Consider the following 16,527-nt stretch of genomic DNA (forward strand, 5'->3'; position numbering starts at 1 on the left):
TCAATAAACAAAAGCCTGAGTATTTTTTGTTATATTCTCAACAAAAATGTATGTTAAAAATCTCATGGTTGACCACCAAATTTTTTTAAATACAAGAAAAATCCTGGATTTAAATCTCAAGTATTCCCTTGTTCCAGGTTCTGTACTGTAAGTATCAATTTGTGATATCACAGGAAATTATTTTTTTCATTGCAGACTATTCTTTGTGCAATTTATTTTGTATACCACAAATATAAAATACACACACACACTGGAAACAACTTATTTCTATTTTAAACCAGCTGCAGACCACTTTCTACCTGTATGTTGTTGATGGAGGCAGTGTACAAATTATGTGGTACAACCGGTCTGTGGGCTACTCTTCCTTGAGCTGTTGCTGGTGTCAGCCAGCCAAAGAGAAGAGTAAAGTCATAGCATAAAAGAGCTGAAGTGAAGCCAAGTGTGTCCACTGCAGCCACTGTGTGTAATTTTCATACTTAACAGGGCTCTAGACTAACTTTTTGCCATGGGCGTACCGGTACGCCTAACTTTAAAAAGTTAGGCGTACCGGCACAAAAGTTAGGCGCACACAAATTTTATAATAATTTATATAATATAATGTGTTTTTCTGGATACACTGTGCTTTTTCAGCATTCAAAGATTGATGACACCGTGTCAGAGCACTGGCTATGAATTTCAGAAGGATCAGGCCTTAACTTAACAGAAAAGTTAGCAATAGTTCTTTTCCTATTACAGCTACATCCACTTCTGTCGTGCCTAGGCTGCTCACTAGGGCTGGGTATCATCACTGATTTCTATAATCCATTCGATTCCGGTTTTCAAAGTCCCGATTCGATTCAACTTAGCCTCAGACAGTCAGAAATATTATAATTCTGATCATTTATCAGTACTGACTTCATCAGAATTGTGAACATCACAGCAGATGCCTTTGTGTGAAAGTAACTGAGAATAAAACACAGAAAAACATGAAGGAGATTTTCCTGGTATGGCTTTTTATATCAGATAACCTTAAAAATATTCTACAATGTTCTGCATATAAAGTTTAAATTTCTTCAGTATTGAACAACAGAAAAAAATAGGCTTTCTTGTCCGAGGTCATTTAAGTGAAAAAAAGAAAAAGAAAAGAAAAAGACAGCAGCCAACAGCGCTGTAAACAACGGTAGACTGGTGGGTAATAAGCGAATGAATAATACAGAAAACAGAGATTGGAGACGGGAAACTGTTCTTGAAGTACAGAGAGAGATAGAGAGAGAGCTAGCTGTGCATGAAGTGTGATTTTAATAGTCGTGGAAGCAAAACAGCAAAATTCATGACGACATTGATCAAATGTGAAGCGCAGTTTGCTGCTTCTTTTGCTGCTGGCTCGGTGAATTTTGGTTGGAGAGAGACAAAACCTGCAGCTCAGAATCAGCGCAAAAAGACGTAATCACAGCGCGGACCGGACGCATCAGAATCGCTAAGCTCCGACAGCGTGTCCGTCTACGGGCCGTCGGGTGAGAAAGCGGAGAAAGACAAAGCTGATTCTGATGCGTCGGTTCCGCTCTGTGTTTACGTCTTTGTGTGGAATCCGTGTACCTGCTCTCATCTGCTGTTTGGTTGTTGTTGAAATGGTTTTGTGAGCTTTAATCTGAGAATCTGGCGTTTCTGGCAAAACACAGTTATATTTAAAAGTCGATTCAGGATTTAATGAATTGATATCGCTTTATTCAAGCTACTCACCTCCCACTTCCACCTGCACTTTCAACTGGACCATGGCCAATCAGAGAGGTCCCGCCCCTTACTATCTCTGATTGGTTTAGTCCACGATAGGGGCATAATTTGTGTCTGTTGTTGACCACAGGGAAGGTTGCAGATTTTTTTTTTTTTTGCTACCCGAACAGTTGGTCGCACAGGTGCAACCAAATATTTTTTTTTAGTTGCACCACTGAAAAATTTGGTCGCATTTGCGACCAAATTGGTCGCACTGTAGAGCCCTGCTTAATGTTTTTTATATTATATCTCTTTTTTTCCCTCACTTGTCCCATTCCTGTCAAACACCATTCTCTATTCTGGAACACTTGTCAACCAATCCGCTTTCAACCACTGCACAACATCATCAAAAACCAGCAATTTGCAGTTGGGATTTTGGGGGACTGCATGTGAGCAAGTTTTCATTGGGTGAAAACCCCTCCAAGTGCGCTGGGACAATGGGGACATATATAGGCAAATGGCACTTTTCTACTCTCTAGAAATGGAAATCAGAAGACTTGTAGGACTCCACATAGTTTCAGCGTGGAGGAGAAGTTTCAGTCTGGAGAAGAAGTTTTGGTTGGTTTTTGGGTTTCATAGGTCAAGCACTTCTCGTCATCTGAATTTACATTATCTCTGAAACAATCTCCACCTTCCCAAATTTCCTAAACATTTACTGAAACTCGTCATCATGTCTTAGTCACAATCCATTAAATAAGGCAATAGTAGAACGCTGACTGAACCTGTGGCACACCTGGATGAACCTGTATCTCTTTATCACTGCAACTATGTTACTAAATTATGCTCAGGTTGAACAGGCTGACTCAAATGAGATTGAAACTGGGTATGACACTAGGGCTGGGCGATATGACCCAAAATTCATATCTCGATATTTTTTTAGCTGGATGGCGATATAAGATATATATCTCGATATTTTTTTAAAGCCATAAAGTAAGAACAAAAAGAGAGTTCTTAGTCAAAGCTGTGTCCCAGATGTCACACAGGCACTTTTATTAACATACAGCATAGATGTACATGAAAAAAAACTACTCAAAAATAAATTATGAGCATTTATTAAAAATAATGCTCCACAAATAAAAGAAAAGTATGTTGTTTTTGTCCATAACAAAAAGCTCACAATTGTGCAGTCAAAATGTAAACTAAAAGACGCTGAGCATAATAACATAGGCAGATTTCACAGGTGCTCTGTTCCCAACTTCTACTGCGTAACTGACAGCCTGGAGTTTGAAATCCGCTTCAGGTGCAATTTATGGTCCTTATACACACACAATACGGTAATATTACGTTGAAGCACAGTGCGTATTGACTATGTGCACGTTAGCATATGCTACTTCCGGTGCGGAAACTCCTGTGGGGAGCTTTGTTTCCGGTGTCCTATTCACGCCCTGTTTACGGTCCAAAACAAGTTAAGCAAATGAATGAATCAAGCGGCGATTTACATTTCTATAGATGTCTTGGGCATTTACCCAATATATCTGTAAATGATGTTCATCGACTTGTCGATATTTTTTCCCTGTGCCTCAGAGCAAAAGAGAAAAGGGATTCAAACGTTATATTTCTCAGCTGTCCCTCGTTTATCGCGGGTGTTATGTTCTAAAAATAACCAGCGATAGGTGAAATCAAGTAACCAATTTTATTTTTTGACGGTGCAAAACGTTTGGTGGACATCGTGGACATACAGCACTGCACTTCAGAGTCACACTGCTAGCGATCGATGCAGAGATTCTGTACTGTACAGGAGAGACGTCACGGAGGAGATCGTCTGCAGCGATCAGGACGCAGGACACAATGTGACGTAAAAAAAAAAAAAAACGTGCAAACTTGCACTAAAAAAATCTGTGAAACAGCGAGGTGAAAGGTGAACTGCGTTATTAGCGAGGGACCACTGTAATTTTGAAGGTAAGTCACAACATACCCTTCGTAAATACTAATGTATAGAAACCCTTACCAGCAATCATTCATTTTTTGTGTGGCTTTTTTCACAGTTTGTTAACATGCCATGTAGGTGTGTACTTGACTAGCTGATATCGACATAACGGGGAAACATCTGGTTTGACTATTCTTCACCTGTAGTTTGAATGCTGAACATTTGCCTGTTTAAATCATAAGACCAGTCACTGTACAGAGATGTGCTTCTGAATGTGGACGATGTGTCTTCTGCTGCAGTAATGCAGTTCTGCTTGTGTTGAGTGATGTAAACAACTGATCGATCTAAACTCTTTAAACGTCAAAATTGATCATTCGATTTTTTATGACACAACAGTGGTGAGTGTTCCCACCTTATGCTCTTTGTAACTTAACGCGATCTTTCCGTTTTCGAGTTTTGGACATGATTTTGGAGTATATCTTCGCAGTAGCGATTGACCACAAAGTAAAGCTACCGGAAATGTACAACCCCACATCCGGTCTCAAACCAGGAAGTTAGCATTTTCTCGTGCACAGGGTCAATTACTACGCGAGGCTCCTCGGTAGCCGTAATGCTCCGACAATCCATCAAGCGGTGCAGCTCCGTAGCTTACCAAAGTCGTACTAAAACATTTTTTGAGAGATTGCTGAGCGCCGTGTTCCACATAAAATCGGTTCGCGGTCATCAAGCACAACCAGAATTCATACATAAGGCGCGCTGTCAACTTTTGAGAAAATGAAAGGATTTTAGGCTGTGCAGCCCCTGTGGGCTGCATGGCGTTAGCGTGGTTAGCTCGTTAGCGTGGTTAGCTCGTTAGCACGTTGACGCCGTCCAGCCCCACGCACGGAGCGATGCGCAGTAACTCGTTAACGGAGATTTGCCGTGTTCATCTTGTCGCTGCCTGCAGGTGAAGCTATGGGGGAGGAGGGGGAGTTGTGTTCAGTGAAGGAGAGGCGAGGCGGAGTAACGTTGCGTAAAGACAAAAGTGGACGAAAGAGAGGCAAACTTGTGGCTCCACAACTATAATTATAATGTATATATCGATATAAAGGATATGGTCACATCTTATATCTCGTATAAAAATATATCGATATTTTTAAAAAACTCGATATATCGCCCAGCCCTATATGACACTGTTACTTTTTCTGTCTATCTGTTTGTTTCTGTCATTAAATGAAAAAGTCACAACCTGAATATATCCAAAGACTATCAAGGGTTTCACTTGTGAGAATGCTTTTGAGACACTTTTATATATAAGATATATATGTTTTCTGTTACTAAAGTGGCAAAAATAAAATAAAAATGACAATTAGTACACCCTCAATTAAGGGACATACACACAAATGCCAAAACAGTTTCAGGAAAACTTTGGTATGAGATCCTCACACTAATCTAACTAAGCTTAAAACATATTCAATTCAATTTTATTGAATTGCCAATTCACAATAAAAGTCACCTCAAGGCGCTTTACAGTGTAAACCCTACAATAATACAGAGGAAACCCCCAACAATCAGATGGCCTTCTGAGTAAGCACTTGGTGACAGTGGGAAGGAAAACCTCACTTTTAATAGAAAGAATTCTCCAGTAGAACTGGGCTCAGGGAGGGACAACTATCTGCCACACCTGGTTGGGGTGAGGGCGACAGTGCACTTCAGTAATGGATGTAATTACTGGTATATTTGCACTGTATTGAAACATTGTCTTCAACTTATATAACTTATACAAATACCTCTTTATGCCTGTTTGAACAAACAGGATAAAATCATAAGTGCTGGTTTAAAACTAAAAGGTCAAACTGAAACATTAACTAATATAAAACTGTGAAGACAAGTTTCTGCTTTGTTGTTAACTGCATGTGCTAACTGCTGCCAAGTTGCTTTTGGTGCAAATAAAGGGTACTGCAGGCAGTGTTACCCGAAAGTAACCCCAACCTTAAAACACTTCAAAAATCACACCCCCGAGGGGAACACATTCCAGGTTCAGCCCTCACTGAAGAAAAGCTTAGAAAGTTATCCGGGTTTGACAGAATGGCTGGCCTGCATCCAAGGATAACTCAACCATTAAGCAGAGCAGCTCTGACCGGACATTTCGAAGTTTACAGATGAAATAGTCCTTAATGTTGTAATCCGGGCTAATTCTGGTGTAGGTTCTTCTTTCCAGTGGCACCACTTCTCTTATGACTTATGCACCAGTTATCACAGAAAGCCAGATCAAGATGTGAAATATAAAAAGTATGTTATATTACTCTACAGTAACAGTATTTTATCATGGTCATTTTCAGAATTTCTGATTAGTTTTTCTCATATCACTCACAGATACAAACCTCAATACATACTATATATCTGCAGGGGTACATCTAACCAAAAGAAGTTATTCTGTCTTATCTTTTTGTACTTGATTTTTCATCCTACAGAATAACAACTGATAATATTTATTCTCTGATAAGCCGTTCAAACAGATTGCAATGTCATTCTATAATAATAAAAACTTTTTTATGGGTTGATTTCTGTCCATCAGTGAGTAAAGTGTAGCAGTACTATAAAAATATTGTGACAAAGTAACAATGAAAGAATTTTAAATATCAGAGCATAATTAAATATATTTCAATACTCACATCACTTTTTAAAAAGATTGCAATGCATTAAGAACAACATGTAACAGTTTTCTTAGTAAGCAAACAAAACCAAGCACTTATTAAAAATATGTGTACATATAGTGTATTTGAGATCTCATAAGGGAGGAGATTAATATAGAACAAGCTTGTAACAGGTTAAAGTGACAAAAAATCCACTGAAAACCAAGAATTATGTCATCAGCCTTTGTCTCTCCCAAATAGTCTCTAACAGACTCACGCAATGCTGTCATGCTTACTTATAAACAAAGGCATTCAAAAGTCCATGTGGTCACTCCGCAAGCATCTCCACAGAGCAGTAACGAGATTTACCATGACAGCCACACTCAGCCATAACAAACCCAGTGGCTTTCACTGAATGCTTAAGTATGGCTGGCAATCAGCTGTGCACGACAGCATTACTGACTGCTATGTCCATGCAATTTAAGAGTAATTCTACATATATTGTAATGCCTAGATATCCTCAGTACCAACAAATAAAATTAAACTAAAACTTACCAGGCTTCTTCTCATTTATGAGTTTCATAATGGTGCAATATATCGTCTCACGGTGTGAACAAAATAACAATAACAACTGAAAAACGTTAAAAACTGTATCTCCGCAGAAAGTCTTAGTCAGTCCCGGAGATCAGAAAATACTTTGCTCGTTGAATAAAACGAGACTTTCACACATTCTCTGTTAAAACTTCCAACTTTACCCGGATGAACCTACTCCCATCATCAGAACATACTCGGTAAATAATGGGGCGGGACTGCTGCTCATTCTCCCTGACTCTTGTAGACAAGAGTCCAGTGCTTATTGGCTGCGGTAAACCAGGCCCACTTATCAGGAGCTTTTTCACCACCAGAAACCGACCAATCACAGCGTTCCAAATGCAACCTGAGGGTTCATTAAAAACAAAAGGGGGTCTCCCTGGCGACGGCAGGGCTTGAAGATTGGACAGAACAGTTCGAAACGCATTCTGATCGGACACCAGTGTGATCTGAAGCCGATAACAGTTATAATAAATTATTAATCGTTAACAATGAGGCAGAACTCGCGCTGAGTGACAGCGTTTCCATTCCTGTCATTGCAACACTGCACGATTGTGCAAACACCGGCCGGTTGGTATTGCATTTACCCGGCTCATGTTTGGCACAAATGACAGCAGATACAGAAAAATCATGTCAGAACGAAAAAAAAAATCAACTTACGGGGTCTGTGTTTTCGCACCGACTCGGTCCTCCTCCGTAGTCTGCACCTCTTGGCCGGGGACCCGTTGCACTCTGCATCATCCCCGCGGTGCAGATGATGCATGTTTTCAAACGTGCCGCTGCCGCTGGGTACGGTGCTTGAGCCGAATGCATTGCTGCTGCTGCTGCTGCTGCAACAGCTGCCGTTAGTGGCCACCATGACATGACTGTGAAAAACCTTCTGGCTCTGCCCATTGTTAACATGAAAGGGTCCCGAAGCTCCTTTCTTATCCACCATTGACTTGGCTTTATCCATGGCAGCAGCTACCCTAGCCTAACGTAGCTTAGCATCTGTGAGGGAAACAAAACGTAAGAGCCCCAGCCGCTAGCAGTGTCTATCCCGGCTACTTTAGCTTAGCCAGCTAATACTAGCCCGTCTTCCAACGTAATGAGGCAGTCTAGCGACCAGCTAGCGTCTAAATATAACGTATTTTAATCTAAAGTATGTGGCTAAATTGTGTCGTATATTTTACTATAATGTCCGTAAAAAAGAAAACTGCGAACAGCCGCTAAAATACAGTGTTTCCCTTGAGGTCACTCGCGGTCATTTCCCTAAACTGAGATCCTGGCAGGCAGCAGCAGCCGGCGCGCGCGTGTGTGTCGGTGGACTGCTACGTCACATCAGCTCCTCCAGTCAAGGCCTGAACCTGTTCACCTCCTCTAACCGGTTTTCTCTGCTTTTTGCAGGAGATGCACCGCAATTCTTCGCTTTAACACAAAGACATGCAAGAACGGACTCATTCGCCTTCGATGCAACAATGAACTGCGGCCGCTCCCTGCTGGCTTACTCTTCTCTAAAGTCTACAGTACCACTCCGTGCAGCGGTGGGCGCTTTATTTATAAGCGTCGCCGTTGGCCGTCATCCTCGTTCCCCGCAGTCCTCTCCACGCGTGATGCGCGCACAAAGCTGCCAGTCAATGTATCAGTCATGAAAATGAACTGTAGTGACCCTGAAGTTGCATGCAAAAAAACGCACATCCAACTGAAAAATCTGTCTTTTGAGCAGTGTTTTTTGTTTGTTTGTTTGTTTGTTTATTTTTGCCGCAGAATAATTTAAAATCAGTATCTGATATTTTTTATTATTATACCCCTCTTATAGTCCATTTCCTACAAACTTTATAAAAAAATAATATATAATAAATAGCCAGAAAAAATCATTTACGTAAGACATTGGGGCAAAGAGAAAACAACAGAGCATTATATAATGAGCACGGTTCAGATAAGATACAAAGGTCAAACAGCAATATCAGCTTGAAAAAAGAAACTACAGACTAGAGCAGCTAATACGGACGACAAACCAGAAAGACGGTTTGTAAAGGTCTTAAAAGAAATGCATAAAATATCCCATTACAGACACATCGCCACAAACTGATATCATTACGTGATAAATACAATGAAAGGTTTAAAATACATAAATAAAATGTGCTACAATTGGACTCCCTATTATTTTAGAAGCCATACACAGAGCATTTAGAACAGTCTCAGTCACGTGTATATATTGATACAAGTTATAGCAGTCCCTTTTTCACTCTTTGAAATACTATAGTTACACTATAATTGAGACCACCATGCCACAATAAACAAGCATATCTCAAAATTCCCATTATGTGGCCAGCTAGTTTAAGATAAAGCCAAACAGTTTTACCCCCCAAATTGATGGAGTCTTGTACTGCTGCCATCTTCTGGTTAAATGGTGCTTTGGTTATACTGAGCTTACAATGATTAATTAAAACTAAACAAATTATAATAACCAAAAAGAAGAAAACTAACGCCAAAAATACAAACTAAAGTAAAATTACACATTTGTAAACAACAAAAGCAAAAATGAAATGAGCAAACCCACGGTGGAAACTACAAGTGACATAATGTAACATGAACTGATATGGACCAAAAACAAAAGGAAACAAACAAAAAAAACACCATATACCATGCAATAACTGTTAGGTATATTATTTTACTGGCTGCACCATATTATTGTAGATTTAAAAGACATCCGGGTAACCAAGACTTGGTAGGAATCCGGTCAACCTTATATAAAAATCTCTTAACAGGATTGAGTTCAGTCATTACCCAGCCAATTAGTTGCAGCCCACTATGCCTTAAGGCTCTCCTCTCCTCTTCTTATGTCCATGTGTCCATAACATACTGACCTGAATGTGGTTCATCAGATTTTTTTCCCTCACAGTAAATGTTCACAGAAAAGGGAAACAATCAGTTTTATCTACTAAGGCAGTCTATTTAAAATATTAAAACTGTTCCTGTTGGTGTCATGCTCCCTGTTATACAGTTTATAAATCTGGGTTTTTCCTCTGACTGTGGTGGACCTCTAACCCACAAAGTTACATAAACAAAAATATATGCTGTCTGAATGTAGCCTTTTGCAAAGATTCAGTGTTGTTTCAAAACTTCTGTTGAAATCACACTAGCTTAACAAATATAGTAATTTAACTGCCTATAATCTTATTATAAAACAGGATTCATTTAGCAAAGCAAATATTTTAAATCGGCCCTTAAGCAAAAGTTCTAAATCTGAAGAAATGTGCCAGGTTTATGTAGAAACTGGAAAGTTGCAGCTTTACAGAAATGTTTTGGGCCCCTACTTAAATTCCTCTACAGCAAATACAAATCTGTGTTAACAGGATTAAAATGTGATTAATTTTTTAAATAATTATTTTATATCTCAAAGTAGTTTTGGCTTGTGCAAAGGTGCCACAACCCTCCTCTGCATATGTCCAAACCATCTCAGCCTTGTCTCTCCAACTTTGTCTCCAAACCACTCAACCCGAGCTGTCCCTCTGATATGTTCCATTCTAATCATGTCCACTCTGGTCAAACCCAGTGAAAACCTCAACATCTTCAATTCTGCCACCTGTCTTTTTTTCAGTGCCGCTGTCTACAAAACCATGCATCATAGCAAGTATCACTGCCATCTTGTAAACTCATCCACCTTCATTGTTACACCTGTCTCTCTCTCTCTCTCTCTCTCATTCACACATCTGTTTTGTGTTCTACTGGCTTTCATTCATCTTCTCTGCAGAGCATACCTTCACCTCTCCAGGTTCCTGTTCTTTGGCTCTTCTTTGGCTCTCGGAGGAGGCGGACGCATCTTTCCCCCTCTCTCTCCCTTATCTTCCCTGTTGGTGCTTCTGTGTTTGTCTAGTCTCATCTAACTATTACCCTCAAAGAGTTTCTCAGTCTTGTTCTCTAAAACCTAAAGAATTATGGATTTGATCAACTGGTCCCGTAACGGAATTGACACCCTGCTGGGCTTGGGAGAGCCCGATTGTCCTGCAGAGACGTTTGCTGCCGGATACTCGATGGTGGGTTGCGTCGTGTGTCTAGCGACACTCTCGATGAAGGACATTGAACGACATCTACCAATTTGGAACCACGATAACAGAGTTCGGGCTGATTGGAGCTGGCTTGGACCTGGCTTATCGAAGAACAAGAAGCGGACAGATGTGGACACCGGATCAACTGGAGGCGCAATCGAAGATTGCAGCGGTCCCAGATCAGCTGTACACACTGGAATAGTCTCCCATGTTGCTTTTCTGTGTTTTATTGTTTTATGGTGTGTTGATATCTGTGCATTTCTGTATTATCCTTTTGTGTTACACATTTCGATGTTTTTTTTTTCCCCTTGCTACGTAGCCTGACCTGTCTCCCCAATGTGATGTTTGTGTATTATATGTACGGTAGGCAAGGTCTGTCATCTCGGTTGTGGGCAAAAGACCTGCAACTGACAAATAAAGGCTATCTCATCTCTCATCTTCCTGTTCACCTGCTCCCTACTCTGACATTGTCTACAAACATTACAGTTCATGGAGACGCCAGCCTGACCTCATCTGTCAACCTGTACATCACCACTGTAAACAAGAAGGGGCTCAGAGCTGATCCTTAATGTAATTTTACATGCTCTAAATAAAAACCATCCTCCGTGCAAAAACACTGAAACCTCTACCTCAGTGATGAGGTGTGGTTGACTTCACCACTACTTGTGAAACATAGGTTGACTAACAATTCTTGACCAACAACAATTAAACAAAAAGACACATGCTTTATAATTGACAGCAAAACTGACCCACCTAGTCATAGAAGTAACTGTGTAACTATGAATATTATCTTATATGTAGTGAAATCTTTTATTTAAAGTGTAAATCTTGTTTTAAAAAGCAACTTACAAAACCAAAAGCCTACAAATGCAGTAATCTATTTACATTATTGGAGTTGTATTTATTTTCTTATGATTACTTCTTATGATTACGGGGGCGACCGTGGCTCAGGGGATTGGGAAGCTCATCTGTAAACGGAATGTTCTGTCAGTCTTCCCCAGGGCAGCTGTGGCTACAACTGTAGCTTGCCTCCACCAGTTTGTGAGAGTGAATGAATAGTGGAATTGTAAAGCGCTTTGGGTGCCTAGAAAAGCGCTATATAAATGCAATCCATTATTATAATTACATATTAAATTAACTTTTTCTGAATATATGAGGTGGTGAAAGCACTAATTGTTTTGTGACTACACCTCTGGTGGAAGATTGCAACAGACTGAGCCATGACTGCTGCAGTCCAGTGTTTTTCCAGTTGCCAAATAGCTTCATCTTTATATCTCATAAAGAGTCAGATTCTTTGGGATTAACTTTTATCACAATCAGTTTCAGACTTAATGTGGATGAAAAAAATCTTACAGATCCTATGTAAAGGATTTTATTATTTTATCTTTAGGAGTTAGTCTTTGTGCAACATTTGCATGTAGAATGTACTAGCAGAATAACTCCACCCATGCAATCTTTTTTTCTTAAAACATACTGTATGTCCACAGCACTTGTTTCCAAAATGACTGCGTGTGTGTGTAATGCAACCACAAATTTTAAACAGTCAGATAATTTATACACCTTTAATACAAACCACCTGATGATATTACTGAATTGGGGAAAGACGTCAAGATTAGTGAGATATTACATGATTTTTACCATTAAAATGAGCAGCACTAAACTATATGAGAGTTGTATGAAATATTGAAACCAGATACATTGTCAATAATGGCTTCACACAAAAGCTGTATGTGCTACAGATGATTTAAGCACTTTGGATATTTATGAGGTAGTAAAAGAGGTTTTTCATTGACCACCTGAACTGTCACTTGAGCACGAATGTCTTGTACAGCAATAGCATGAAGTCCAGCTCATCTCCACATTGTCTCAACACTGCTCAGAAATTCACCATTAAGACCAGAAGTGGTGAAATTCATCTCTTAGAAATTCTACCACGGAAGTTCGGTTCCATCCCAGCTGTACACTTTTCCAGTCTTTTCTATATTTAGTGTGTCAACGATGCTCATTAGACAGTTCACAGAGTGTTCAGCGCTGAACAGCTTGTCTTGTGGCACATTCCGGTGATAAGGCCTGGAGAGGTCTGTGTTCACTGTTCCTGGATGTAGGGACACACAAACAACCTGGGAAAAAAAAACATCATTATGGGCTATGGGATCTATGTACAAGAGCATGCAACTCAAGGTGTGAACAGACTGCGGAGTCCTGGCCTGACAAGTTAGCTCTTGTGTGCTGTGCCATCCGTTTAGCCAGAGGTTGTTTGGTTTCCCCGATGTATAAATCCTGGCAATCCTCCTGGCACTTAACAGCATACACTATATTACTCTATTTGTGCCAGCGGACCAGATCTTTGGGGTGGACCAATTTTTGGCACAGTGTGTCTTGGGGTTTGAAACCAACAGAGACCCATTCTTAAGAGAAAATGCGTCTCAGCTGTTCTGATACTCCCAACACATAAGGGTGGAAGTCACTTGGACGAATGACGAAATGTTTCTCCCACTGAAAACACCAACCAAATAAACAACCAGATGAATATGTCTGTGAAGGTTCTCAGTCATCCAGGTCATCGTAGTCAAAGGAGCTTGCAAAGAAAAGCGTCTGGACTTCTTTAAGTTGCTTGAAGACGTTTCACCTCTCATCCGAGAAGCTTCTGCAGTTCTAAGGTCAAATGGTGGGGAGTCCCAGATTTAAACCTAGTGGGAGTGTCCCCCCACAGAGGGACAAAAGGACCCCCTGATGATCCTCTAATCGCCTGAGCCAAGGTGTGAAACTGGGTGTGGGTCCCAATCAGCCAGGGTTTCGGGTGAGCTCATTGTGAAACCTGGCCCCACCTTATCATGCGAATTCCTGAGGTCAGATGGCCCAGGATGTGAGTGGGCGTTAAGGCGTCTGGGGAGGGAACTCAAAACTGGATTATAGATGACAGACAGTTGGTGTCGTAAACCTCTGTTCAAAGATGGTCGCTCACAGTGGACATAGATGGCTTGAAAGAGGAGTGAAAGAAGCCATCTATGTTCACTGTGAGCGACCATCTTTGAACAGATGCGGTGGTTTACGACACCAACTGTCCGCTTTTCTTTGCAAGCTCCTTTGACAACCAGATGAATAGAATCAGCTTTTTGGATGATTGAGCATGCATCAAGACATTAATGCAGCATGTATGAAAACACTTACCTTGGGTCGACTGCGGCCCAGCTCTATAGACAAATTCCTAGTGGCCATGTTAAGAGCTGCTTTAGACATTCTGTAGCTGTACCAACCTCCAAGACCTGAGAAAAAAGTGTTAGAGATGAACATTTTACCACTGTGCATGCATGCACATTATAACAAAAGAGAAATATCTGCTTTGTAACTATGCTCTGTCCTTCAGCTAAGTGACAAAAGTGGTGCTGCCTACATGCATAGGTGGTTTTAGACAGGGGCCAACAGGGGCCAGTGCCCCCGTAGAACTAGCTCTGGCCTCTGTGCTCAAGAGATAATAATTAATTGATTTATTATGGTGATACGCAGTGGCACAGTAACTGGAACTAAATTGCTGAGGTGTTCAACATGGACTGTTTAGGGTGCTGCACGCTTGCTCTTTTAAATAAAGAATGAGAGATCAGAAACAGAGACTGTCAATCCTGTACAGTATGTGCTTAATACATTTAAAAAAATCTTTTTTTTTTTGTTCTGTGCCCCAATTAAAAAACAAAACAAAACACTGGTCCCACCGGTAAATCTGGTCTGGAACTGCCACTGCCTACATGACATGTATGCACAAAGTGTTTTGGAACCACCAGATACCATTGTCTCCAATTGATCCCACTTTCGCTGTGATGTTAACAATGATCCCGCTGTGCTGTTTGGCTTTCTCTGCAGGCTGCTGACCAAATCCACCACTGCCCTTAAGAAGGAGGGGGGAGAAATACTTGGCCATGACCAGGGGACCCACTGTATTGGTCGTTAAGGTGGAAATGATACCCTGAAAATGGGAAAAAAAAGTTACTTGTTTAGGTTAAGGATTTAATGAATTTTGTGTTGCCGATTTCAGACTCTCTTGCTGGACACAGACATCACCAGCACAGTTTAAGGACCACCAGAGATTGTTAGAAAAAGTCCAATGTATGTACCACTATAGGGGGAAATCAAATGCCTCTATGATGATGGTGTCTCACCAAGTTTTTTGCACTAGTTCTGTGCATGTATTTTCTACACAGGCAACAGTTTGACTCACGACAGTGAGTTAAACTAACTTTTACTCCAGTTTTTACGGAAATGTGGCTTCTCACACTAAAACAAAGGTCTACCTGTGCAGAAACATCCCTCAAGCTGGTCTCTCCTTTCCCCGAAGGGTGAAGCATCGCCGAGGAGTTGACGACTAGATCCAGCCGACCGAAGCTCTCCTTAACCCTCTCTGCAGCTCCGCGGATGTCCTCCTCGTGGTTCACGTCCAGTCTGAGGACCATCAGTCGGCCCGGGTGTTGGCCGGCCAGGCTCCGCAATTCTGCAGCCCCGTCCGGGTTTCGACATGTTGCTACAACAGTAGCGAGTGATTTATTTTTAAGTATATATTTGCAGAATCCAAAGCCCAGTCCTCTGCTCGCACCTTGAATAAGAGCGACGGGTGCAGCCATGGTTGATAAATGACATAACGAACAGTGTTTGCTGCCTTCACTGCCACTCAAAGGGTCTTAACATAGAAAATCGGGGGCAATTTAGCGAGGACGCTTGCCGAACGACATCTTAATAGGGCTCATAAGCGACCTTTAAACTTTTTTTAATATAAAAAAAAACCCAACGCTGTTACAGTGGTGGTATGTTTTGAAATTATACATTTGAAATTTGGGGAACAGAAAATTACAAGTGGTAGTGAAGGTAACACGCAAGGCAAAGGACGTAACGTACGCCCCCTGTAGGTCTTTCTGAAAGCACTTACACAACCAGTGTTGCCAACTTAGCGACTTTGTCGCTATATTTAGCGAGTTTTCAGACCCCCTTAGCGACTTTTTTTCTAAAAAGCTACTAGCGACAAATCTGGCGACTTTTTCCGGTGTTATTGGAGACTTATTTATGACGACTTTTTGACGTGAAAGCGGGTATCGCTTTTACTCTCAACAAGCAGCGGGTGCTGCCGTGGGTACCTCGCCCATTCCAAAGCGCTCACGGGCGGAGAATAGTCCTCCCCAGCTGCTATCAGGGCAGAAGATGTTCACACCTGTGCGTCCGAACTGCAAATGAATCGCGCATGAGCGAAGCCGCTGCTCTCGCACTGACTGTAACGCAGTCAGTTCTTTTACTGTTATGCTGTTTTGTGGATCACGAGGTTTAAAACTACCTATACACACACACACACAGTAACTCCACCACAGTGCCTATTTCGGGTCACTTTTGCCGGTCCAAGCCCGGATAAAGGAGCAGGGTTGGAATTGTGACATTAAAAAAAACAGTAATTGCTAAAATAAATTTAATTTGTAGTTATAAATAAATTCTAAATGCATTTAGAACGTTCTTTACTCACTTTATGTCTCTTCCATGATGTTATTTCTCTCTCCAACAACATAGGTTACAATTATATTAGCATGACCAATTATGCAAATTAGGCGATGACGTCATTTAGCGACTTCTAGCGACTTTTAGGACAGCCAATAGCGATTTTCCTTACTGAGGAGTTGGCAACACTGTACACAACTGTGCA

At 41.0% G+C, this 16,527-nt stretch overlaps 2 protein-coding genes across 3 annotated transcripts in view; both read right to left on the reverse strand.

Moving 5' to 3' along the window:
- pank1a (pantothenate kinase 1a) overlaps positions 1-8,417 on the reverse strand; it is a 29,931-nt gene extending 21,514 nt beyond the window's left edge. Inside the window, exon 1 of one of the 2 annotated variants that reach the window (XM_084948480.1) lies at positions 7,483-8,417. In XM_084948480.1, the coding sequence (XP_084804606.1) occupies positions 7,483-7,777 (295 nt within the window). In that variant the 5' untranslated portion in view covers positions 7,778-8,417. Of the gene's footprint in view, positions 1-6,786; positions 7,388-7,482 lie in introns of those variants that run through there. The other variant, XM_084948481.1, reaches the window with a different exon arrangement.
- Positions 8,418-12,401: 3,984 nt separating this feature from the next.
- Positions 12,402-15,506, reverse strand: LOC146375188 (uncharacterized). The gene is made up of 4 exons (XM_084948205.1): positions 15,140-15,506; positions 14,637-14,814; positions 14,025-14,119; positions 12,402-12,973 (listed from the first exon to the last, which is right to left on the reverse strand). Exons 1-4 carry the CDS (start codon positions 15,464-15,466, stop codon positions 12,782-12,784), a joined length of 792 nt encoding a protein of 263 aa, XP_084804331.1. The 5' UTR covers positions 15,467-15,506; the 3' UTR covers positions 12,402-12,781.
- Between the last annotated feature and the right edge of the window lie 1,021 nt (positions 15,507-16,527).

The sequence above is a fragment of the Perissodus microlepis genome, chromosome 13 (genome assembly GCF_051167445.1).
Source record: "Perissodus microlepis isolate ML-2025 ecotype Zambia chromosome 13, ASM5116744v1, whole genome shotgun sequence".
Taxonomy (NCBI): domain Eukaryota; kingdom Metazoa; phylum Chordata; class Actinopteri; order Cichliformes; family Cichlidae; genus Perissodus; species Perissodus microlepis.

Excerpts from the sequence above, each read along its gene's own strand:
- LOC146375188 (XM_084948205.1), bottom strand. The coding sequence starts at position 15,466 with ATGGCTGCACCCGTCGCTCTTATTCAAGGTGCGAGCAGAGGACTGGGC. Across the intron at positions 14,815-15,139 it reads TGAGGGATGTTTCTGCACAG|GGTATCATTTCCACCTTAAC; the intron begins GTAGACCTTTGT and ends TCCCATTTTCAG. Across the intron at positions 12,974-14,024 it reads TGGGCCGCAGTCGACCCAAG|GTTGTTTGTGTGTCCCTACA; the intron begins GTAAGTGTTTTC and ends TTTTTTTCCCAG.